This window comes from Tachypleus tridentatus, chromosome 13 (assembly GCF_004210375.1).
Source record: "Tachypleus tridentatus isolate NWPU-2018 chromosome 13, ASM421037v1, whole genome shotgun sequence".
NCBI lineage: Eukaryota > Metazoa > Arthropoda > Merostomata > Xiphosura > Limulidae > Tachypleus > Tachypleus tridentatus.
Genome location: NC_134837.1, coordinates 141456875 through 141483739, shown reverse-complemented (window position 1 = coordinate 141483739; position 26865 = coordinate 141456875). Strand labels below are relative to the sequence as shown.

At 32.2% G+C, this 26865-nt stretch overlaps 1 protein-coding gene across 1 annotated transcript in view; it reads left to right on the top strand.

The window, feature by feature from the left end:
• The window catches only part of LOC143236318 (uncharacterized), a 36880-nt gene extending 12829 nt beyond the window's left edge, over positions 1-24051 (top strand). Inside the window, exon 8 of the mRNA XM_076474594.1 lies at positions 23893-24051. Within this exon, the coding sequence (XP_076330709.1) occupies positions 23893-24051 (159 nt within the window). The remainder of the gene's footprint in view (positions 1-23892) is intronic.
• The last annotated feature ends 2814 nt before the right edge of the window (positions 24052-26865 follow it).

Sequence of the window (26865 nt, the reverse complement as noted above, 5' to 3'; positions counted from 1 at the left end):
ACTAATACTGAAAACAGTGTTTCATACAACAGAGTCAATAGTAGAAACTAATACTGAAAACAGTGTTTTATGCAACAGAGTCAATATTAGAAGCTAATACTGAAAACAGTGTTTCATACATCAGAGTCAATACTGGAAGTTAATACTGAAAACAGTGTTTCATACGACAGAGTCAATACTGGGAACTAATACTGAAAACAGTATTTTATGCAACAGAGTCAATACTGGAAACTAATACTCAAACAGTGTTTCATAAACAAAGTCAATACTGAAAACAGTATTTGATGCAACAGAGTCAATATTAGAACCTAATACTGAAAACAGTGTTTCCTACATTAGAGTCAATGCGAGAAGCTAATACTGAAAACAGTGTTTCACACATCAGAATCAATACCAGAAACTAATACTGAAAACAGTGTTTCCTACATCAGCGTCAATAATAGAAGCTAATACTGAAAAGAGTGTTTGACACAACAAAGTCAATACTGGAAGCTAGTACTGAGAACAGTGTTTCATACAACAGAGTCAATACCAGAAACTAATACTGAAAACAGTGTTTCCTACATCAGCGTCAATACTAGAAGCTAATACTGAAAATAGTGTTTCCTACATCAGAGTCAATACGAGAAGCTAGCACTGAAAACAGTGTTTCCTACATCAGAGTCAATACGAGAAGCTAATACTGAAAACAGTGTATCCTACATCAAAGTCAATGCGAGAAGCTAATATTGAAAACAGTGTTTCACACAACAGAGTCAATACTGGATATTGATACTAAAAACAGTGTTTTGTACAACAGAGTCAATAATAGAAGATAGAACTGAGAACAGGGTTTCATGCAACAGAATACTAGAAGCTGATACTGAAAACAGTGTTTCATACAACAGAGTCAATACTGGAAACTAATACTGAAAACAGTGTTTCATACAACAGAGTCAATACTGGAAACTAATACTGAAAACAGTGTTTAATAAACAGAGTCAATACTGAAAACTAATACTAAAAACAGTGTTTCATACAACAGAGTCAATACTGGGAACTAATACTGAAAACAGTGTTTTATGCAACAGAGTAAATATTAGAAGCTAATACTGAAAACAGTGTTTCCTACATTAGCGTCAATAATAGAAGCTAATACTGAAAAGAGTGTTTGACACAACAAAGTCAATACTGGAAGCTAGTACTGAGAACAGTGTTTCATACAACAGAGTCAATACCAGAAACTAATACTGAAAACAGTGTTTCCTACATCAGCGTCAATACTAGAAGCTAATACTGAAAATAGTGTTTCCTACATCAGAGTAAATACGAGAAGCTAATACTGAAAACAGTGTATCCTACATCAAAGTCAATGCGAGAAGCTAATATTGAAAACAGTGTTTCATAAACACAGTCAATACTGAAATCTAATACTTAAAACAGTGTTTCATACAACAGAGTCAATACTGGGAACTAATACTGAAAACAGTGTTTTATGCAGCAGAGTCAATTTTAGAAGCTAATACTGAAAACAGTATTTTATGCAACAGAGTCAATATTATAACCTAATACTGAAAACAGTGTTTCATACAACCGAGTCAATACTAGAAGCTAATACTGAGAACAATGTTCCATGCAACACAGTGAATACTAGAAGCTAATACTGAAAATAGTGTTTCCTACATCAGCGTCAATACTAGAAGCTAATACTGAAAACAGTGTTTCACACAACAGAGTCAATACTGGAAACTAATACTCAAACAGTGTTTCATAAAGAAAGTCAATACTGAAAACTAATACTGAAAACAGTGTTTCATACAACAGAGTCAATATGGGAACTAATACTGAAAACAGTGTTTTATGCAACAGAGTCAATTTTAGAAGCTAATACTGAAAACAGTGTTTCATTCAACCGAGTCAATACTGAAAACAGTGTTTCCTACATCAACGTCAATACTAGAAGCTAATACTGAAAACAGTGTTTGATACAACAGAATCAATACTGGAAACTAATACTGAAAACAATGTTCCATGCAACAGAGTGAATACTTGAAGCTAATACTGCAAACAGTGTTTAATACTAGAATCTAATACTGAAAATAGTGTTTCCTACATCAGAGTTAATACGGGAAGCTAATACTGAAAACAGTGTTTCCAACATCAGAGTCAATGCGAGAAGCTAACACTGAAAACAGTGTTTCACACAACAGAGTCAATACTGGAAACTAATACTTAAAATGTTCCATGCAACAGAGTCAATACTAGAAGCTAATACTGAAAACAGTGTTTCATACAACAGTGTATATACTGGAAGCTAGTACTGAAAACAGTGTTTCATACAACAAAGTCAATACGAGAAGCTAATACTGAAAACAGTGTTTCATAAAGAAAGTCAATACTGAAAAATAATACTGAAAACAGTGTTTCATACAACAGAGTCAATACCAGAAACTAATACTGAAAACAGTGTTTCATACAACAGAGTCAATACTAGAAGCTAATACTGAAAACAGTGTTTCATACAAGAGTGACAATACTGGAAGCTAATACTGAAATCAGTGTGTCGTACAACAGAGTCAATGCTTGAAGGTAATACTGAAAACAGTGTTTAATACAACAAAGTCAATACTAGAATCTAATACTGAAAATAGTGTTTCCTACATCAGAGTCAATACAAGAAGCTAATACTGAAAACAGTGTTTCCTACATCGGAGTCGATGCGAAAAGTTATACTGAAAACAGTGTTTCACACAACAGAGTCAATACTGGAAACTAATACTGAAAACAGTGTGTCATACAACAGAGTCAATACTGGGAAGTAATACTGAAAACAGTGTTTTATGCAACAGAGTCAATGTTAGAAGCTAATACTGAAAACAGTGTTTCATACAACAGAGTCAATCCTAGAAGCTAGTACTGAGAACAGTGTTTATATAACAGAGTGAATACTAGAAACTAATACTGAAAACAGTGTTTCACACAACAGGGTCAATACTGGATATTGATACTAAAAACAGTGTTTCATACAACAGAGTCAATACTGGAAACTAATACTGAAAACAGTGTTTCATACAACAGAGTCAATAATAGAAGCTAGTACTGAGAACATTGTTTCATACAACAGAATACTAGAACCTAATACTGAAAACAGTGTTTCATACGACAGAGTTAATACTGGAAACTAATACTGAAAACAGTGTTTTATGCAACAAAGTCAATACCAGAAACTAATACTGAAAACAGTGTTTTTTCCAACAGAGTCAATTATAGAACCTAACATTAAAAACAGTGTTTCATACAACAGAGTCAATACTAGAAGCTATAATGAAAACAGTGTTTCATACAACAGAATTAATACTGAAAGTTAATACTGAAAACAGAGTTTCATACAACAGAGTCAATACTAGAAACTAATACTGAAAACAGTGTTTCATACAACAGAGTGAATACTAGAAACTAATACTGAAAACAGTGTTTCATACAACAGAGTGAATACTAGAAACTAATACTGAAAACAGTGTTTCATACAACAAAGTCAATACCAGAAACTAATACTGAAACAGTGTTTTATGCAACAGAGTCAATTATAGATCTAATATTAAAAACAGTGTTACATACAACAGAGTCAATACTAGAAGCTTTTATGAAAACAGTGTTTCATACAACAGAGTCAATATTGGAAGCTAATATTGAAAACAGTGTTTTGTACAACAGAGTCAATAGTAGAAGCTAATACTGAAAACAGTGTTTCATACAACAGAGTCAATATTGGAAGCTAATATTGAAAACAGTGTTTTGTACAACAGAGTCAATAGTAGAAGCTAATACTGAAAACAGGGTTCCATACAACAGAGTCAATATTGGAAGCTAATTTTGAAAACAGTGTTTCATAAACAAAGTCAATACTGAAAAATAATACTGAAAACAGTGTTTCATACAACAGAGTCAATACCAGAAACTAATACTGAAAACAGTGTTTTATACAACAGAGTCAATACTGGAAGCTAATACTGAAATCAGTGTTTTATACAAGAGAGTCAATACTGGAAGCTAATACTGAAATCAGTGTTTCGTACAACAGAGTCAATGCTTGAAGGTAATACTGAAAACAGTGTTTAATACAACAAAGTCAATACTAGAATCTAATACTGAAAATAGTGTTTCCCACATCAGAGTCAATACTGGAAACTAATACTCAAACAGTGTTTGATAAACGAAGCCAATACTGAAAACAGTATTTGATGCAACAGAGTCAATATTAGAATCTAATACTGAAAATAGTGTTTCCCACATCAGAGTCAATGCGAGAATCTAATATTGAAAACAGTGTTTCACACAACAGAGTCAATACTGGATATTGATACTAAAAATAGTGTTTTGTACAACTGAGTCAATAATAGAAGCTACAACTGAGAACAGTGTTTCATACAACAGAATACTAGAAGCTAATACTGAAAACAGTGTTTCATACAACAGAATACTAGAAGCTAATACTGAAAACAGTGTTTCATACAACAGAATACTAGAAGCTAATTCTGAAAACAGTGTTTCATACAACAGAATACTAGAAGCTAATACTGAAAACAATGTTTCATACAACAGAATACTAGAAGCTAATTCTGAAAACAGTGTTTCATACAACAGAGTCAATACTGGAAACTAATACTGAAAACAGTGTTTCATTCAACAAAGTCAATACTGAAAACAGTGTTTCATTCGACAGAGTCAATACTGGAAACTAATACTCAAACAGTGTTTCATAAACAAAGTCAATACTGAAAACTAATACTGAAAACAGTGTTTCATACAACAGAGTCAATACTGGGAACTAACACTGAAAACAGTATTTTATGCAACAGAGTCAATATTAGAAGCTAATACTGAAAACAGTGTTTCATACAACAGAGTCAATACTAGAAGCTAATACTGAGAACAATGTTCCATGCAACACAGTGAATACTTGAAGCTAGTACTGAGAACAGTGTTTCATACAACAGAATACTAGAACCTTATACTGAAAACAGTTTTTCATACAACATACTCAATACTGGAAACTAATACTGAAAACAGTGTTTTATGCAACAGAGTCAATTATAGAACCTAACATTAAAAACAGTGTTTCATACAACAGAGTCAATATTGGAAGCTAATATTGAAAACAGTGTTTTGTACAACAGAGTCAATATTAGAAGCTAATACTGAAAACAGTGTTTCATACAAAAGAATTAATACTGGAAGTTAATACTGAAAACAGTGTTTCATACAACAGAATGAATTCTAGAAACTAATACTGAAAACAGTGTTTCATACAACAGAGTCAATACTAGAAGCTGATACTGAAAACAGTGTTTCATACAACAGAGTCAATATTGGAAGCTACTATTGAAAACAGTGTTTTGTACAACAGAGTCAATACTAGACGCTAATACTGAAAACAGTGTTTCATACAATAGAGTCAATAGTAGAAGCTAATACTGAAAACAGTGTTTCATACAACAGAGTGAATACTAGAAACTAATACTGAAAACAGTGTTTCATACAACAAAGTCAATACCAGAAACTAATACTGAAACAGTGTTTTATGCAACAGAGTCAATTATAGATCCTAATATTAAAAACAGTGTTAGATACAACAGAGTCAATACTGGAAGCTTTTATGAAAACAGTGTTTCATACAACAGAGTCAATATTGGAAGCTAATATTGAAAACAGTGTTTTGTACAACAGAGTCAATAGTAGAAGCTAATACTGAAAACAGTGTTCCATACAACAGAGTCAATATTGGAAGCTAATACTGAAAACAGTGTTTCATACAGCAGTGTCAATACTGGAAGCTAATACTGAAATCAGTGTTTTGTACAACAGAGTCAATGCTTGAAGGTAATACTGAAAACAGTGTTTAATACAGCAAAGTCAATACTAGAATCTAATACTGAAAATAGTGTTTCCCACATCAGAGTCAATACTGGAAACTAATACTCAAACAGTGTTTCATAAACGAAGTCAATACTGAAAACAGTATTTGATGCAACAGAGTCAATATTAGAATCTAATACTGAAAATAGTGTTTCCCACATCAGAGTCAATGCGAGAATGTAATATTGAAAACAGTGTTTCACACAACAGAGTCAATACTGGATATTGATACTAAAAATAGTGTTTTGTACAACAGAGTCAATAATAGAAGCTAGAACTGAGAACAGTGTTTCATACAACAGAATACTAGAAGCTAATACTGAAAACAGTGTTTCATACAACAGAATACTAGAAGCTAATACTGAAAACAGTGTTTCATACAACAGAATACTAGAAGCTAATTCTGAAAACAGTGTTTCATACAACAGAATACTAGAAGCTAATACTGAAAACAGTGTTTCATACAACAGAATACTAGAAGCTAATTCTGAAAACAGTGTTTCATTCGACAGAGTCAATACTGGAAACTAATACTCAAACAGTGTTTCATAAACAAAGTCAATACTGAAAACTAATACTGAAAACAGTGTTTCATACAACAGAGTCAATATTAGAAGCTAATACTGAAAACAGTGTTTCATACAACAGAGTCAATACTAGAAGCTAATACTGAGAACAATGTTCCATGCAACACAGTGAATACTAGAAGCTAATACTGAAAACAGTGTTTCTTACATCAGCGTCAATACTAGAAGCTAATACTGAAAACAGTGTTTGATACAACAGAATCAATACTGGAAACTAATACTGAAAATGTTCCATGCAACAGAGTGAATACTTGAAGCTAGTACTGAGAACAGTGTTTCATACAACAGAATACTAGAACCTAATACTGAAAACAGTTTTTCATACAACATACTCAATACTGGAAACTAATACTGAAAACAGTGTTTTATGCAACAAAGTCAATACCAGAAACTAGTACTGAAAACAGTGTTTTATGCAACAGAGTCAATTATAGAACCTAACATTAAAAACAGTGTTTCATACAACAGAGTCAATATTGGAAGCTAATATTGAAAACAGTGTTTTGTACAACAGAGTCAATATTAGAAGCTAATACTGAAAACAGTGTTTCATACAACAGAATTAATACTGGAAGTTAATACTGAAAACAGTGTTTCATACAACAGAATGAATTCTAGAAACTAATACTGAAAACAGTGTTTCATACATCAGAGTGAATACTAGAAACTAATACTGAAAACAGTCTTTCATACAACAGAGTCAATACTAGAAACTAATACTGAAAACAGTGTTTCATACAACAGAGTCAATACTAGAAGCTAATACTGAAAACAGTGTTTTGTACAACAGTGTCAATACTGGAAGCTAATACTGAAATCAGTGTGTCGTACAACAGAGTCAATGCTTGAAGGTAATACTGAAAACAGTGTTTAATACAACAAAGTCAATACTAGAATCTAATACTGAAAATAGTGTTTCCTACATCAGAGTCAATACAAGAAGCTAATACTGAAAACAGTAATTCCTACATCGGAGTCGATGCGAAAAGTTATACTGAAAACAGTGTTTCACACAACAGAGTCAATACTGGAAACTAATACTGAAATCAGTGTGTCATACAACAGAGTCAATACTGGGAAGTAATACTGAAAACAGTGTTTTATGCAACAGAGTCAATGTTAGAAGCTAATACTGAAAACAGTGTTTCATACAACAGAGTCAATCCTAGAAGCTAGTACTGAGAACAGTGTTTACACAACAGAGTGAATACTAGAAACTAATACTGAAAACAGTGTTTCACACAACAGGGTCAATACTGGATATTGATACTAAAAACAGTGTTTTATACAACAGAGTCAATACTAGAACCTAATACTGAAAACAGTGTTTCATACGACAGAGTCAATACTGGAAAGTAATACCGAAAACAGTGTTTTATGCAACAAAGTCAATACCAGAAACTAATACTGAAAACAGTGTTTTTTGCAACAGAGTCAATTATAGAACCTAACATTAAAAACAGTGTTTCATACAACAGAGTCAATACTAGAAGCTATAATGAAAACAGTGTTTCATACAACAGAATTAATACTGAAAGTTAATACTGAAAACAGAGTTTCATACAACAGAGTCAATACTAGAAACTAATACTGAAAACAGTGTTTCATACAACAGAGTGAATACTAGAAACTAATACTGAAAACAGTGTTTCATACAACAGAGTGAATACTAGAAACTAATACTGAAAACAGTGTTTCATACAACAAAGTCAATACCAGAAACTAATACTGAAACAGTGTTTTATGCAACAGAGTCAATTATAGATCCTAATATTAAAAACAGTGTTACATACAACAGAGTCAATACTAGAATCTTTTATGAAAACAGTGTTTCATACAACAGAGTCAATATTGGAAGCTAATACTGAAAACAGTGTTTTTTTGTACAACAGAGTCAATAGTAGAAGCTAATACTGAAAACAGTGTTTCATAAACAAAGTCAATACTGAAAAATAATACTGAAAACAGTGTTTCATACAACAGAGTCAATACCAGAAACTAATACTGAAAACAGTGTTTTATACAACAGAGTCAATACTGGAAGCTAATACTGAAATCAGTGTTTCATACAACAGAGTCAATACTTGAAGGTAATACTGAAAACAGTGTTTAATACAACAAAGTCAATACTAGAATCTAATACTGAAAATAGTGTTTCCCACATCAGAGTCAATACTGGAAACTAATACTCAAACAGTGTTTCATAAACGAAGTCAATACTGAAAACAGTATTTGATGCAACAGAGTCAATACTAGAATCTAATACTGAAAATAGTGTTTCCCACATCAGAGTCAATGCGAGAATCTAATATTGAAAACAGTGTTTCACACAACAGAGTCAATACTGGATATTGATACTAAAAATAGTGTTTTGTACAACAGAGTCAATAATAGAAGCTAAACTGAGAACAGTGTTTCATACAACAGAATACTAGAAGCTAATACTGAAAACAGTGTTTCATACAACAGAATACTAGAAGCTAATACTGAAAACAGTGTTTCATACAACAGATTACTAGAAGCTAATTCTGAAAACAGTGTTTCATACAACAGAATACTAGAAGCTAATACTGAAAACAGTGTTTCATACAACAGAATACTAGAAGCTAATTCTGAAAACAGTGTTTCATACAACAGAGTCAATACTGGGAACTAATACTGAAAACAGTGTTTCATTCAACAAAGTCAATACTGAAAACAGTGTTTCATTCGACAGAGTCAATACTGGAAACTAATACTCAAACAGTGTTTCATAAACAAAGTCAATACTGAAAACTAATACTGAAAACAGTGTTTCATACAACAGAGTCAATACTGGGAACTAATACTGAAAACAGTGTTTTATGCAACAGAGTCAATATTAGAAGCTAATACTGAAAACAGTGTTTCATACAACAGAGTCAATACTAGAAGCTAATACTGAGAACAATGTTCCATGCAACACAGTGAATACTAGAAGCTAATACTGAAAACAGTGTTTGATACAAGAGAATCAATACTGGAAACTAATACTGAAAATGTTCCATGCAACAGAGTGAATACTTGAAGCTAGTACTGAGAACAGTGTTTCATACAACAGAATACTAGAACCTTATACTGAAAACAGTTTTTCATACAACATACTCAATACTGGAAACTAATACTGAAAACAGTGTTTTATGCAACAAAGTCAATACCAGAAACTAATACTGAAAACAGTGTTTTATGCAACAGAGTCAATTATAGAACCTAACATTAAAAACAGTGTTTCATACAACAGAGTCAATATTGGAAGCTAATATTGAAAACAGTGTTTTGTACAACAGAGTCAATATTAGAAGCTAATACTGAAAACAGTGTTTCATACAACAGAATTAATACTGGAAGTTAATACTGAAAACAGTGTTTCATACAACAGAATGAATTCTAGAAACTAATACTGAAAACAGTGTTTCATAGATCAGAGTGAATACTAGAAACTAATACTGAAAACAGTCTTTCATACAACAGAGTCAATACTAGAAACTAATACTGAAAACAGTGTTTCATACAACAGAGTCAATACTAGAAGCTAATACTGAAAACAGTGTGTCGTACAACAGAGTCAATGCTTGAAGGTAATACTGAAAACAGTGTTTAATACAACAAAGTCAATACTAGAATCTAATACTGAAAATAGTGTTTCCTACATCAGAGTCAATACAAGAAGCTAATACTGAAAACAGTAATTCCTACATCGGAGTCGATGCGAAAAGTTATACTGAAAACAGTGTTTCACACAACAGAGTCAATACTGGAAACTAATACTGAAATCAGTGTGTCATACAACAGAGTCAATACTGGGAAGTAATACTGAAAACAGTGTTTTATGCAACATAGTCAATGTTAGAAGCTAATACTGAAAACAGTGTTTCATACAACAGAGTCAATCCTAGAAGCTAGTACTGAGAACAGTGTTTACACAACAGAGTGAATACTAGAAACTAATACTGAAAACAGTGTTTCACACAACAGGGTCAATACTGGATATTGATACTAAAAACAGTGTTTTATACAACAGAGTCAATACTAGAACCTAATACTGAAAACAGTGTTTCATACGACAGAGTCAATACTGGAAACTAATACCGAAAACAGTGTTTTATGCAACAAAGTCAATACCAGAAACTAATACTGAAAACAGTGTTTTTTGCAACAGAGTCAATTATAGAACCTAACATTAAAAACAGTGTTTCATACAACAGAGTCAATACTAGAAGCTATAATGAAAACAGTGTTTCATACAACAGAATTAATACTGAAAGTCAATACTGAAAACAGAGTTTCATACAACAGAGTCAATACTAGAAACTAATACTGAAAACAGTGTTTCATACAACAGAGTGAATACTAGAAACTAATACTGAAAACAGTGTTTCATACAACAGAGTGAATACTAGAAACTAATACTGAAAACAGTGTTTCATACAACAAAGTCAATACCAGAAACTAATACTGAAACAGTGTTTTATGCAACAGAGTCAATTATAGATCCTAATATTAAAAACAGTGTTACATACAACAGAGTCAATACTAGAAGCTTTTATGAAAACAGTGTTTCATACAACAGAGTCAATATTGGAAGCTAATATTGAAAACAGTGTTTTGTACAACAGAGTCAATAGTAGAAGCTAATACTGAAAACAGTGTTTCATAAACAAAGTCAATACTGAAAAATAATACTGAAAACAGTGTTTCATACAACAGAGTCAATACCAGAAACTAATACTGAAAACAGTGTTTTATACAACAGAGTCAATACTGGAAGCTAATACTGAAATCAGTGTTTCGTACAACAGAGTCAATGCTTGAAGGTAATACTGAAAACAGTGTTTAATACAACAAAGTCAATACTAGAATCTAATACTGAAAATAGTGTTTTCCACATCAGAGTCAATACTGGAAACTAATACTCAAACAGTGTTTCATAAACGAAGTCAATACTGAAAACAGTATTTGATGCAACAGAGTCAATACTAGAATCTAATACTGAAAATAGTGTTTCCCACATCAGAGTCAATGCGAGAATCTAATATTGAAAACAGTGTTTCACACAACAGAGTCAATACTGGATATTGATACTAAAAATAGTGTTTTGTACAACAGAGTCAATAATAGAAGCTAGAACTGAGAACAGTGTTTCATACAACAGAATACTAGAAGCTAATACTGAAAACAGTGTTTCATACAACAGAATACTAGAAGCTAATACTGAAAACAGTGTTTCATACAACAGATTACTAGAAGCTAATTCTGAAAACAGTGTTTCATACAACAGAATACTAGAAGCTAATACTGAAAACAGTGTTTCATACAACAGAATACTAGAAGCTAATTCTGAAAACAGTGTTTCATACAACAGAGTCAATACTGGGAACTAATACTGAAAACAGTGTTTCATTCAACAAAGTCAATACTGAAAACAGTGTTTCATTCGACAGAGTCAATACTGGAAACTAATACTCAAACAGTGTTTCATAAACAAAGTCAATACTGAAAACTAATACTGAAAACAGTGTTTCATACAACAGAGTCAATACTGGGAACTAATACTGAAAACAGTATTTTATGCAACAGAGTCAATATTAGAAGCTAATACTGAAAACAGTGTTTCATACAACAGAGTCAATACTAGAAGCTAATACTGAGAACAATGTTCCATGCAATACAGTGAATACTAGAAGCTAATACTGAAAACAGTGTTTGATACAAGAGAATCAATACTGGAAACTAATACTGAAAATGTTCCATGCAACAGAGTGAATACTTGAAGCTAGTACTGAGAACAGTGTTTCATACAACAGAATACTAGAACCTAATACTGAAAACAGTTTTTCATACAACATACTCAATACTGGAAACTAATACTGAAAACAGTGTTTTATGCAACAAAGTCAATACCAGAAACTAATACTGAAAACAGTGTTTTATGCAACAGAGTCAATTATAGAACCTAACATTAAAAACAGTGTTTCATACAACAGAGTCAATATTTGAAGCTAATATTGAAAACAGTGTTTTGTACAACAGAGTCAATATTAGAAGCTAATACTGAAAACAGTGTTTCATACAACAGAATTAATACTGGAAGTTAATACTGAAAACAGTGTTTCATACAACAGAATGAATTCTAGAAACTAATACTGAAAACAGTGTTTCATACAACAGAGTGAATACTAGAAACTAATACTGAAAACAGTGTTTCATACAACAGAGTCAATACTAGAAGCTGATACTGAAAACAGTGTTTCATACAACAGAGTCAATATTGGAAGCTACTATTGAAAACAGTGTTTTGTACAACAGAGTCAATAGTAGAAGCTAATACTGAAAACAGTGTTTCATACAACAGAGTCAATACTAGACGCTAATACTGAAAACAGTGTTTCATACAATAGAGTCAATAGTAGAAGCTAATACTGAAAACAGTGTTTCATACAACAGAGTGAATACTAGAAACTAATACTGAAAACAGTGTTTCATACAACAAAGTCAATACCAGAAAGTAATACTGAAACAGTGTTTTATGCAACAGAGTCAATTATAGATCCTAATACTAAAAACAGTGTTACATACAATAGAGTCAATACTAGAAGCTTTTATGAAAACAGTGTTTCATACAACAGAGTCAATATTGAAGCTAATATTGAAAACAGTGTTTTGTACAACAGAGTCAATAGTAGAAGCTAATACTGAAAACAGTGTTCCATACAACAGAGTCAATATTGGAAGCTAATTTTGAAAACAGTGTTTCATAAATAAAGTCAATACTGAAAAATAATACTGTAAACAGTGTTTCATACAACAGAGTCAATACTAGAAGCTAATACTGAAAACAGTGTTTCATACAGCAGTGTCAATACTGGAAGCTAATACTGAAATCAGTGTTTTGTACAACAGAGTCAATGCTTGAAGGTAATTCTGAAAATAGTGTTTAATACAACAAAGTCAATACTAGAATCTAATACTGAAAATAGTGTTTCCCACATCAGAGTCAATACTGGAAACTAATACTCAAACAGTGTTTCATAAACGAAGTCAATACTGAAAACAGTATTTGATGCAACAGAGTCAATATTATAATCTAATACTGAAAATAGTGTTTCCCACATCAGAGTCAATGCGAGAATCTAATATTGAAAACAGTGTTTTGTACAACAGAGTCAATATTAGAAGCTAATACTGAAAACAGTGTTTCATACAACAGAGTCAATAATAGAAGCTAGAACTGAGAACAGTGTTTCATACAACAGAATACCAGAAACTAATACTGAAAACAGTGTTTTATGCAACAGAGTCAATTATAGAACCTAACATTAAAAACAGTGTTTCATACAACAGAGTCAATATTGGAAGCTAATATTGAAAACAGTGTTTTGTACAACAGAGTCAATATTAGAAGCTAATACTGAAAACAGTGTTTCATACAACAGAGTCAATAATAGAAGCTAGAACTGAGAACAGTGTTTCATAGAACAGAATACTAGAAGCTAATACTGAAAACAGTGTTTCATACAACAGAATACTAGAAGCTAATACTGAAAACAGTGTTTCATACAACAGAATACTAGAAGCTAATTCTGAAAACAGTGTTTCATACAACAGAATACTAGAAGCTAATACTGAAAACAGTGTTTCATACAACAGAGTCAATACTGGGAACTAATACTGAAAACAGTATTTTATGCAACAGAGTCAATATTAGAAGCTAATACTGAAAACAGTGTTTCATACAACAGAGTCAATACTAGAAGCTAATACTGAGAACAATGTTCCATGCAACACAGTGAATACTAGAAGCTAATACTGAAAACAGTGTTTGATACAAAAGAATCAATACTGGAAACTAATACTGAAAATGTTCCATGCAACATAGTGAATACTTGAAGCTAGTACTGAGAACAGTGTTTCATACAACAGAATACTAGAACCTTACACTGAAAACAGTTTTTCATACAACATACTCAATACTGGAAACTAATACTGAAAACAGTGTTTTATGCAACAAAGTCAATACCAGAAACTAATACTGAAAACAGTGTTTTATGCAACAGAGTCAATTATAGAACCTAACATTAAAAACAGTGTTTCATACAACAGAGTCAATATTTGAAGTTAATATTGAAAACAGTGTTTTGTACAACAGAGTCAATATTAGAAGCTAATACTGAGAACATTGTTTCATACAACAGAATACTAGAACCTAATACTGAAAACAGTGTTTCATACGACAGAGTCAATACTGGAAACTAATACTGAAAACAGTGTTTTATGCAACAAAGTCAATACCAGAAACTAATACTGAAAACAGTGTTTTTTGCAACAGAGTCAATTATAGAACCTAACATTAAAAACAGTGTTTCATACAACAGAGTCAATACTAGAAGCTATAATGAAAACAGTGTTTCATACAACAGAATTAATACTGAAAGTTAATACTGAAAACAGAGTTTCATACAACAGAGTTAATACTAGAAACTAATACTGAGAAAAGTGTTTCATACAACAGAGTGAATACTAGAAACTAATACTGAAAACAGTGTTTCATACAACAGAGTGAATACTAGAAACTAATACTGAAAACAGTGTTTCATACAACAAAGTCAATACCAGAAACTAATACTGAAACAGTGTTTTATGCAACAGAGTCAATTATAGATCCTAATATTAAAAACAGTGTTACATACAACAGAGTCAATACTAGAAGCTTTTATGAAAACAGTGTTTCATACAACAGAGTCAATATTGGAAGCTAATATTGAAAACAGTGTTTTGTACAACAGAGTCAATATTGGAAGCTAATTTTGAAAACAGTGTTTCATAAACAAAGTCAATACTGAAAAATAATACTGAAAACAGTGTTTCATACAACAGAGTCAATACCAGAAACTAATACTGAAAACAGTGTTTTATACAACAGAGTCAATACTGGAAGCTAATACTGAAATCAGTGTTTCGTACAACAGAGTCAATGCTTGAAGGTAATACTGAAAACAGTGTTTAATACAACAAAGTCAATACTAGAATCTAATACTGAAAATAGTGTTTCCCACATCAGAGTCAATACTGGAAACTAATACTCAAACAGTGTTTCATAAACGAAGTCAATACTGAAAACAGTATTTGATGCAACAGAGTCAATACTAGAATCTAATACTGAAAATAGTGTTTCCCACGTCAGAGTCAATGCGAGAATCTAATATTGAAAACAGTGTTTCACACAACAGAGTCAATACTGGATATTGATACTAAAAATAGTGTTTTGTACAACAGAGTCAATAATAGAAGCTAGAACTGAGAACAGTGTTTCATACAACAGAATACTAGAAGCTAATACTGAAAACAGTGTTTCATACAACAGAATACTAGAAGCTAATACTGAAAACAGTGTTTCATACAACAGAATACTAGAAGCTAATTCTGAAAACAGTGTTTCATACAACAGAATACTAGAAGCTAATACTGAAAACAGTGTTTCATACAACAGAATACTAGAAGCTAATTCTGAAAACAGTGTTTCATACAACAGAGTCAATACTGGGAACTAATACTGAAAACAGTGTTTCATTCAACAAAGTCAATACTGAAAACAGTGTTTCATTCGACAGAGTCAATACTGGAAACTAATTCTCAAACAGTGTTTCATAAACAAAGTCAATACTGAAAACTAATACTGAAAACAGTGTTTCATACAACAGAGTCAATACTGGGAACTAATACTGAAAACAGTATTTTATGCAACAGAGTCAATATTAGAAGCTAATACTGAAAACAGTGTTTCATACAACAGAGTCAATACTAGAAGCTAATACTGAGAACAATGTTCCATGCAACACAGTGAATACTAGAAGCTAATACTGAAAACATTGTTTCATACAAAAAACAATCAATACTGGAAACTAATACTGAAAATGTTCCATGCAACAGAGTGAATACTTGAAGCTAGTACTGAGAACAGTGTTTCATACAACAGAATACTAGAACCTTATACTGAAAACAGTTTTTCATACAACATACTCAATACTGGAAACTAATACTGAAAACAGTGTTTTATGCAACAAAGTCAATACCAGAAACTAATACTGAAAACAGTGTTTTATGCAACAGAGTCAATATTTGAAGCTAATATTGAAAACAGTGTTTTGTACAACAGAGTCAATATTAGAAGCTAATACTGAAAACAGTGTTTCATACAACAGAATTAATACTGGAAGTTAATACTGAAAAGAGTGTTTCATACAACAGAATGTATTCTAGAAACTAATACTGAAAACAGTGTTTCATACAACAGAGTGAATACTAGAAACTAATACTGAAAACAGTGTTTCATACAACAGAGTCAATACTAGAAGCTGATACTGAAAACAGTGTTTCATACAACAGAGTCAATATTGGAAGCTACTATTGAAAACAGTGTTTTGTACAACAGAGTCAATAGTAGAAGCTAATACTGAAAACAGTGTTCCATAGAACAGAGTCAATACTAGACGCTAATACTGAAAACAGTGTTTCATACAATAGAGTCAATAGTAGAAGCTAACACTGAAAACAGTGTTTCATACAACAGAGTGAATACTAGAAACTAATACTGAAAACAGTGTTTCATACAACAAAGTCAATACCAGAAACTAATACTGAAACAGTGTTTTATGCAACAGAGTCAATTATAGATCCTAATATTAAAAACAGTGTTACATACAATAGAGTCAATACTAGAAGCTTTTATGAAAACAGTGTTTCATACAACAGAGTCAATATTGGAAGCTAATATTGAAAACAGTGTTTTGTACAACAGAGTCAATAGTAGAAGCTAATACTGAAAACAGTGTTCCATACAACAGAGTCAATATTGGAAGCTAATTTTGAAAACAGTGTTTCATAAATAAAGTCAATACTGAAAAATAATACTGTAAACAGTGTTTCATACAACAGAGTCAATACTAGAAGCTAATACTGAAAACAGTGTTTCATACAGCAGTGTCAATACTGGAAGCTAATACTGAAATCAGTGTTTTGTACAACAGAGTCAATGCTTGAAGGTAATACTGAAAACAGTGTTTAATACAACAAAGTCAATACTAGAATCTAATACTGAAAATAGTGTTTCCCACATCAGAGTCAATACTGGAAACTAATACTCAAACAGTGTTTCATAAACGAAGTCAATACTGAAAACAGTATTTGATGCAACAGAGTCAATATTAGAATCTAATACTGAAAATAGTGTTTCCGACATCAGAGTCAATGCGAGAATCTAATATTGAAAACAGTGTTTCACACAACAGAGTCAATACTGGATATTGATACTAAAAATAGTGTTTTGTACAACAGAGTCAATAATAGAAGCTAGAACTGAGAACAGTGTTTCATACAACAGAATACTAGAAGCTAATACTGAAAACAGTGTTTCATACAACAGAATACTAGAAGCTAATACTGAAAACAGTGTTTCATACAACAGAATACTAGAAGCTAATTCTGAAAACAGTGTTTCATACAACAGAATACTAGAAGCTAATACTGAAAACAGTGTTTCATACAACAGAATACTAGAAGCTAATTCTGAAAACAGTGTTTCATACAACAGAGTCAATACTGGGAACTAATACTGAAAACAGTGTTTCATTCAACAAAGTCAATACTGAAAACAGTGTTTCATTCGACAGAGTCAATACTGGAAACTAATACTCAAACAGTGTTTCATAAACAAAGTCAATACTGAAAACTAATACTGAAAACAGTGTTTCATACAACAGAGTCAATACTGGGAACTAATACTGAAAACAGTATTTTATGCAACAGAGTCAATATTAGAAGCTAATACTGAAAACAGTGTTTCATACAACAGAGTCAATATTAGAAGCTAATACTGAAAACAGTGTTTCATACAACAGAATGAATTCTAGAAACTAATACTGAAAACAGTGTTTCATACAACAGAGTGAATACTAGAAACTAATACTGAAAACAGTGTTTCATACAACAGAGTCAATACTAGAAGCTGATACTGAAAACAGTGTTTCATACAACAGAGTCAATATTGGAAGCTACTATTGAAAACAGTGTTTTGTACAACAGAGTCAATAGTAGAAGCTAATACTGAAAACAGTGTTCCATAGAACAGAGTCAATACTAGAAGCTAATACTGAAAACAGTGTTTCATACAACAGAGTCAATAGTAGAAGCTAACACTGAAAACAGTGTTTCATACAACAGAGTGAATACTAGAAACTAATACTGAAAACAGTGTTTCATACAACAAAGTCAATACCAGAAACTAATACTGAAACAGTGTTTTATGCAAGAGAGTGAATTATAGATCCTAATATTAAAAACAGTGTTACATACCATAGAGTCAATACTAGAAGCTTTTATGAAAACAGTGTTTCATACAACAGAGTCAATATTGGAAGCTAATATTGAAAACAGTGTTTTGTACAACAGAGTCAATAGTAGAAGCTAATACTGAAAACAGTGTTCCATACAACAGAGTCAATATTGGAAGCTAATTTTGAAAACAGTGTTTCATAAATAAAGTGAATACTGAAAAATAATACTGTAAACAGTGTTTCATACAACAGAGTCAATACTAGAAGCTAATACTGAAAACAGTGTTTCATGCAGCAGTGTCAATACTGGAAGCTAATACTGAAATCAGTGTTTTGTACAACAGAGTCAATGCTTGAAGGTAATACTGAAAACAGTGTTTAATACAACAAAGTCAATACTAGAATCTAATACTGAAAATAGTGTTTCCCACATCAGAGTCAATACTGGAAACTAATACTCAAACAGTGTTTCATAAACGAAGTCAATACTGAAAACAGTATTTGATGCAACAGAGTCAATATTAGAATCTAATACTGAAAATAGTGTTTCCCACATCAGAGTCAATGCGAGAATCTAATATTGAAAACAGTGTTTTGTACAACAGAGTCAATATTAGAAACTAATACTGAAAACAGTGTTTCATACAACAGAGTCAATAATAGAAGCTAGAACTGAGAACAGTGTTTCATACAACAGAATACCAGAAACTAATACTGAAAACAGTGTTTTATGCAACAGAGTCAATTATAGAACCTAACATTAAAAACAGTGTTTCATACAACAGAGTCAATATTGGAAGCTAATACTGAAAACAGTGTTTTGTACAACAGAGTCAATATTAGAAGCTAATACTGAAAACAGTGTTTCATACAACAGAGTCAATAATAGAAGCTAGAACTGAGAACAGTGTTTCATACAACAGAATACTAGAAGCTAATACTGAAAACAGTGTTTCATACAACAGAATACTAGAAGCTAATACTGAAAACAGTGTTTCATACAACAGAATACTAGAAGCTAATTCTGAAAACAGTGTTTCATACAACAGAATACTAGAAGCTAATACTGAAAACAGTGTTTCATACAACAGAATACTAGAAGCTAATTCTGAAAACAGTGTTTCATACAACAGAGTCAGTACTGGGAACTAATACTGAAAACAGTGTTTCATTCAACAAAGTCAATACTGAAAACAGTGTTTCATTCGACAGAGTCAATACTGGAAACTAATACTCAAACAGTGTTTCATAAACAAAGTCAATACTGAAAACTAATACTGAAAACAGTGTTTCATACAACAGAGTCAATACTGGGAACTAATACTGAAAACAGTATTTTATGCAACAGAGTCAATATTAGAAGCTAATACTGAAAACAGTGTTTCATACAACAGAGTCAATACTAGAAGCTAATACTGAGAACAATGTTCCATGCAACACAGTGAATACTAGAAGCTAATACTGAAAACAGTGTTTGATACAACAGAATCAATACTGGAAACTAATACTGAAAATGTTCCATGCAACATAGTGAATACTTGAAGCTAGTACTGAGAACAGTGTTTCATACAACAGAATACTAGAACCTTACACTGAAAACAGTTTTTCATACAACATACTCAATACTGGAAACTAATACTGAAAACAGTGTTTTATGCAACAAAGTCAATACCAGAAACTAATACTGAAAACAGTGTTTTATGCAACAGAGTCAATTATAGAACCTAACATTAAAAACAGTGTTTCATACAACAGAGTCAATATTTGAAGCTAATATTGAAAACAGTGTTTTGTACAACAGAGTCAATATTAGAAGCTAATACTGAAAACAGTGTTTCATACAACAGAATTAATACTGGAAGTTAATACTGAAAACAGTGTTTCATACAACAGAATGAATTCTAGAAACTAATACTGAAAACAGTGTTTCATACAACAGAGTGAATACTAGAAACTAATACTGAAAACAGTGTTTCATACAACAGAGTCAATACTAGAAGCTGATACTGAAAACAGTGTTTCATACAACAGAGTCAATATTGGAAGCTACTATTGAAAACAGTGTTTTGTACAACAGAGTCAATAGTAGAAGCTAATACTGAAAACAGTGTTCCATACAACAGAGTCAATACTAGACGCTAATACTGAAAACAGTGTTTCATACAATAGAGTCAATAGTAGAAGCTAACACTGAAAACAGTGTTTCATACAACAGAGTGAATACTAGAAACTAATACTGAAAACAATGTTTCATACAACAAAGTCAATACCAGAAACTAATACTGAAACAGTGTTTTATGCAACAGAGTCAATTATAGATCCTAATATTAAAAACAGTGTTACATACAATAGAGTCAATACTAGAAGCTTTTATGAAAACAGTGTTTCATACAACAGAGTCAATATTGGAAGCTAATATTGAAAACAGTGTTTTGTACAACAGAGTCAATAGTAGAAGCTAATACTGAAAACAGTGTTCCATACAACAGAGTCAATATTGGAAGCTAATTTTGAAAACAGTGTTTCATAAATAAAGTCAATACTGAAAAATAATACTGTAAACAGTGTTTCATACAACAGAGTCAATACTAGAAGCTAATACTGAAAACAGTGTTTCATACAGCAGTGTCAATACTGGAAGCTAATACTGAAATCAGTGTTTTGTACAACAGAGTCAATGCTTGAAGGTAATACTGAAAACAGTGTTTAATACAACAAAGTCAGTACTAGAATCTAATACTGAAAATAGTGTTTCCCACATCAGAGTCAATACTGGAAACTAATACTCAAACAGTGTTTCATAAACGAAGTCAATACTGAAAACAGTATTTGATGCAACAGAGTCAATATTAGAATCTAATACTGAAAATAGTGTTTCCCACATCAGAGTCAATGCGAGAATCTAATATTGAAAACAGTGTTTCACACAACAGAGTCAATACTGGATATTGATACTAAAAATAGTGTTTTGTACAACAGAGTCAATAATAGAAGCTAGAACTGAGAACAGTGTTTCATACAACAGAATACTAGAAGCTAATACTGAAAACAGTGTTTCATACAACAGAATACTAGAAGCTAATACTGAAAACAGTGTTTCATACAACAGAATACTAGAAGCTAATTCTGAAAACAGTGTTTCATACAACAGAATACTAGAAGCTAATACTGAAAACAGTGTTTCATACAACAGAATACTAGAAGCTAATTCTGAAAACAGTGTTTCATTCGACAGAGTCAATACTGGAAACTAATACTCAAACAGTGTTTCATAAACAAAGTCAATACTGAAAACTAATACTGAAAACAGTGTTTCATACAACAGAGTCAATATTAGAAGCTAATACTGAAAACAGTGTTTCATACAACAGAGTCAATACTAGAAGCTAATACTGAGAACAATGTTCCATGCAACGCAGTGAATACTAGAAGCTAATACTGAAAACAGTGTTTGATACAACAGAATCAATACTGGAAACTAATACTGAAAATGTTCCATGCAACAGAGTGAATACTTGAAGCTAGTACTGAGAACAGTGTTTCATACAACAGAATACTAGAACCTAATACTGAAAACAGTTTTTCATACAACATACTCAATACTGGAAACTAATACTGAAAACAGTGTTTTATGCAACAAAGTCAATACCAGAAACTAATACTGAAAACAGTGTTTTATGCAACAGAGTCAATTATAGAACCTAACATTAAAAACAGTGTTTCATACAACAGAGTCAATATTGGAAGCTAATATTGAAAACAGTGTTTTGTACAACAGAGTCAATATTAGAAGCTAATACTGAAAACAGTGTTTCATACAACAGAATTAATACTAGAAGCTAATACTGAAAACAGTGTTTCATACAATAGAGTCAATAGTAGAAGCTAATACTGAAAACAGTGTTTCATACAACAGAGTTATTACTAGAAGCTAATACTGAAAACAGTGTTTCATACAACAGTGTCAATACTGGAAGCTAATTCTGAAAACAGTGTTTCATACAACAGTGTCAATACTGGAAGCTAATACTGAAAACAGTGTTTCATACAACATAATCAGTGTAGCTTCACTTATGTTTTTTGATTTATTGTTTTTAAGTATTTTTATATAGATCATTGCATTGTAACACAGCATTTTTAGTTTCTTTAATGAAAAGTATCATATGAAAGCACGTTTTAATGAAATACTAACCCTGAAGCAGAGTGATCATTATATAATATATGGTATCTGTGATTAGTTCTGTATTAAGTTGTCCAATGTTTTTTTCATTTTACTATTCCAGTTAGAACTGAGAGTTATTCACAGCTTATGTTTTTCTCCTGTACTGTAATTTTGTTCATTTGTTCATGATTACTCCTGCTCACTCTGGTGGCCATGGTTATGTATTATTCTGTAAACTGCAATTTCACTTGTAATAAGTTTTTGCTCAGCTCATAAGATCTCTCATCACATGCTTAGTAAAACCATTCCAGAATGCCTGATAATAATTTTAATGGAGCTAAATACAAAAAATGTATTTATGCCTCACCCAAAACTTCATAGATATCAGGCTGAAGTGAGACTGTTATGATTAAAGTTTCATAAACCGTTTTCTTACCCTTGATTTACAGGGGTAGCTGAAGTTGTATGATCCTTTGCCAACTTTATATCCCCATTTATTCCATTTATAACAAGAACTATAGATACATTCAGTTTTATCATAATGAAGTTTAAGATCAGAATGCTCTCTGTTTTAATTGTGGACTTGAATCTATAGAATTATGAGGTGTATGCAAGGAAGTCAATGTTTTCTTGATTACTTTGCTGCAATACCTTTACTGTTTAACATTATTTATTAAAGGATCATTTCTATAAAATGATTTGTTATTTGTCTCTATACCATTTAACTATCTTGCTACACAAATATTTTTCATTGGAAAGGGCTGTGATTCATTTCTCCAGCCACAGTTCTAACCAGATGACATTGAAATGTTGAATAATAAAATAAAATTTTATATAATGCTATTTATCCAATCTGTCTGCTTGATTTGTTAATATAAGTTGTTGTTTTATTGTTTTTCAGTTCACGTGGTCTCTTTTTCCTCCAATCATTGACCTAAGTGGTTTTACTGGAATTACAGCAACGGTCCCTAAAGGATATCTTCAGCATGCTAACTCTTATAATGTGTCAGTAGAAGGTATGTTAACAGATAAATTGATCAATAAATACACAATTGGGTAAAACGTTGTGCACACAAGTAAATAGGTTGTTCAAAACAGGAAACAAATAGATAAGTAAAGCACTGTTTTTAGATAAAACATTGTTTCATTTTGACTATTTTAGTGTCTCTAACCAGTGATCAGAGTCAATGGAGTGACGTAACCCAAACCATTAGGGTTAAGAGAATGAATCTGCAACCTGTTATTAGTTCCTCAAACCTTGTTGTTGGAAATCAGACACCTTTCAAACTAGATGGCGCTCTTTCTTTTGATCCAAGTAATGCTGCTGGTGAACTCCAATTTTGTGGTCTTGCATTGACCAGATGACCTCCATTTCTTCCTGTTTTGAAAACAATATAGTGATCAACGACAAGATACTTACTTTACCTGCAAGGGCACTTTTACCAAACGTGTAAGTGTTCCCTTATTTCTTCATTATCCAGAATTGTTCATATGATAAGTTTAACTTGGACATTTCAAAATATTTTGTTATTTATCAAACTTCACGGTATTTAATATTGTTGATTTAATACTGTATGTTGCTGCTTAAAAAACTGGAAAGTTTAAAGAATGATATTTAACCAACAGTTTTGAAGGAGATAAAAGATTGGATATGTGAGCCACTTGCTACAGTTTGATGTCAGTTCTTAAATAGTGGTCAGGTACCAGAGGATTGGATATTAGCTAATGTAACTCCTCTTTTGAAATGATAAAAACTGTCCCAGTAATTATAGACACATTAGTATTCCATTAGTTGTGAGAACAGTTTAGGAAATTCTGTTCAAAGATACTTTGCAAAGTTATTTAATGAAGTTTAGAAATTTATTGGATAATCAACATGGTTTCACTAAGGGAAAATCTTGCCTTACAAATCTTTTGACATTCTTTGAAAAGATTACTGTTTATATAGATGAAGGTAAAGATTTAGTGTATCTAGATTTTCAGAAAGCATTTAACAAGAAAAACTGATCTCTAGAGGTATGAGGGATACATTAGTAAATTGGATAGAAGAGTGGCTGGATGGAAGGAAAAAAAAAGGGGTTGTTACAAATGGAGTTCAATCAAACTGGATTAAAGTCACAAGTGGGGTACTTTAGGGCTCAGTCTTAGGATAATTGCTCTTTTTAATTTGCATAAGTGATTCAGATGAAGGACTTATCAATAAATTACATAAACTTGTAGATAATATTAAAGTCTTGGGTGTTAGCTGTGAAGAGGATGCTAGAGGTAGAGCAAATAGGATTTTAAGTTGTATCGACAGAAATATATTGAATACAAGTCTAAATAGGTTATAATTACATTATGTAGGTCACTGGTTAGACTACATTTGAGGTATTGTGTTCAGTCTTGGGCTCCTTACCTTAGAGAGGACATTGATTTGTTTGAAATAGGTCCAAATGGGTTACCAGAATCGCCCTTGGGATGTAGGGGTTGTCCTAAGAGGTTGGTTAAGATCTCCGAAATTGTTTTCTCTTAAAGAGGGAAAAGTTAGAAAGATCTCGTTGAGGTGTTTAAAATTATAAAAAGAATTAATGATGTTGATGGATCATCTTTGGGCCCGGCATGGCCAAGCGTGTTAAGGCGTGCGACTCGTAATCTGAGGGTCACGGGTTCGCATCCCCGTCGCGCCAAACATGCTCGCCCTTTTAGCCGTGGGGGCGTTATAATGTGACGGTCAATCCCACTATTCGTTGGTAAAAGAGTAGCCCAAGAGTTGGCAGTGGGTGGTGATGACTAGCTGCCTTCCCTTTAGTCTTACACTGCTAAATTAGGGACGGCTAGCACAGATAGCCCTCGAGTAGCTTTGTGCGAGATTCAAAAACAAACAAACAAAGGATCATCTTTTTTTTTGTATTTCACAGTGAGAACAGTAGAAGACAAATAAATTTTGGCAGAGTAGAAATAATCTTCTCAAGACAGTTTTATTTTTCTAATAGGGTGGTTGAGATATTGTGGAGGAAGTAAGTTAAGTGTGTTTAAGAAATAGCCTGATAATTATGTGAATGACAAAGACTGGTATTGACTTTGTTTGTTTTTTTATTCAATAGAAGATGGAACAGTCTAGATGTACCAATAGGTTCCTTGTTATCCCAAAATATTATGTTTCATTAAATTACTTGCAGTGTTAAGAGAAAGAAACGTGGTAGTATGAAATGTGGCTAATCCAGGTGTCATTGCGCTTTCTTCGACGACTTGTTGTAATTACGAACAGTAATGTTGCTTCGAGAACAGATTATCACGAAGTGATTGTTTGTTTTTGAATTTCGCGCAAAGCTATACGAGGATTATCTGCGCTAGCCGTCCCTAATTTAGCAGTGTAAGACCAGAGGAAAAGCAACTAGTCATACCACCCACTGCTAACTTTTTGGCTACTCTTTTACCAACAAATAGTGGGACCGACTGTTACATTATAACACCCCCTACGGCTGAAAGGGCGAGCATGATTGGTGCGATGAGTATTCGAAACCGCGACACTCAGGTAACCCACCTGGCCACGCCGAGCCATTAGCACGAAGTAATCTTCACTGAATGTGTTCCTGTCCTAAAACCATTGATGAGGAAATCAAAAGGTGAAATTACTATCGAACCTATATAGAGTATGGTGATCTACACTGGAGACTATTCACCAAGAATCAGGAATCAGTGACAATTTTTATACTGGTATTGAAGGCAACCTGTCTACTGATATGTACATGTAGGTTGTGAACCCTTGGAAGCACGATTCGACAAACAGGGATCCATCTTCCAATTAGACGAAGATCCGAAATATACAGAAAACGTGGTGAAACGATACTTTGAAAGTAAACGGCCAGATGGAACACTCATGAATGTAGTT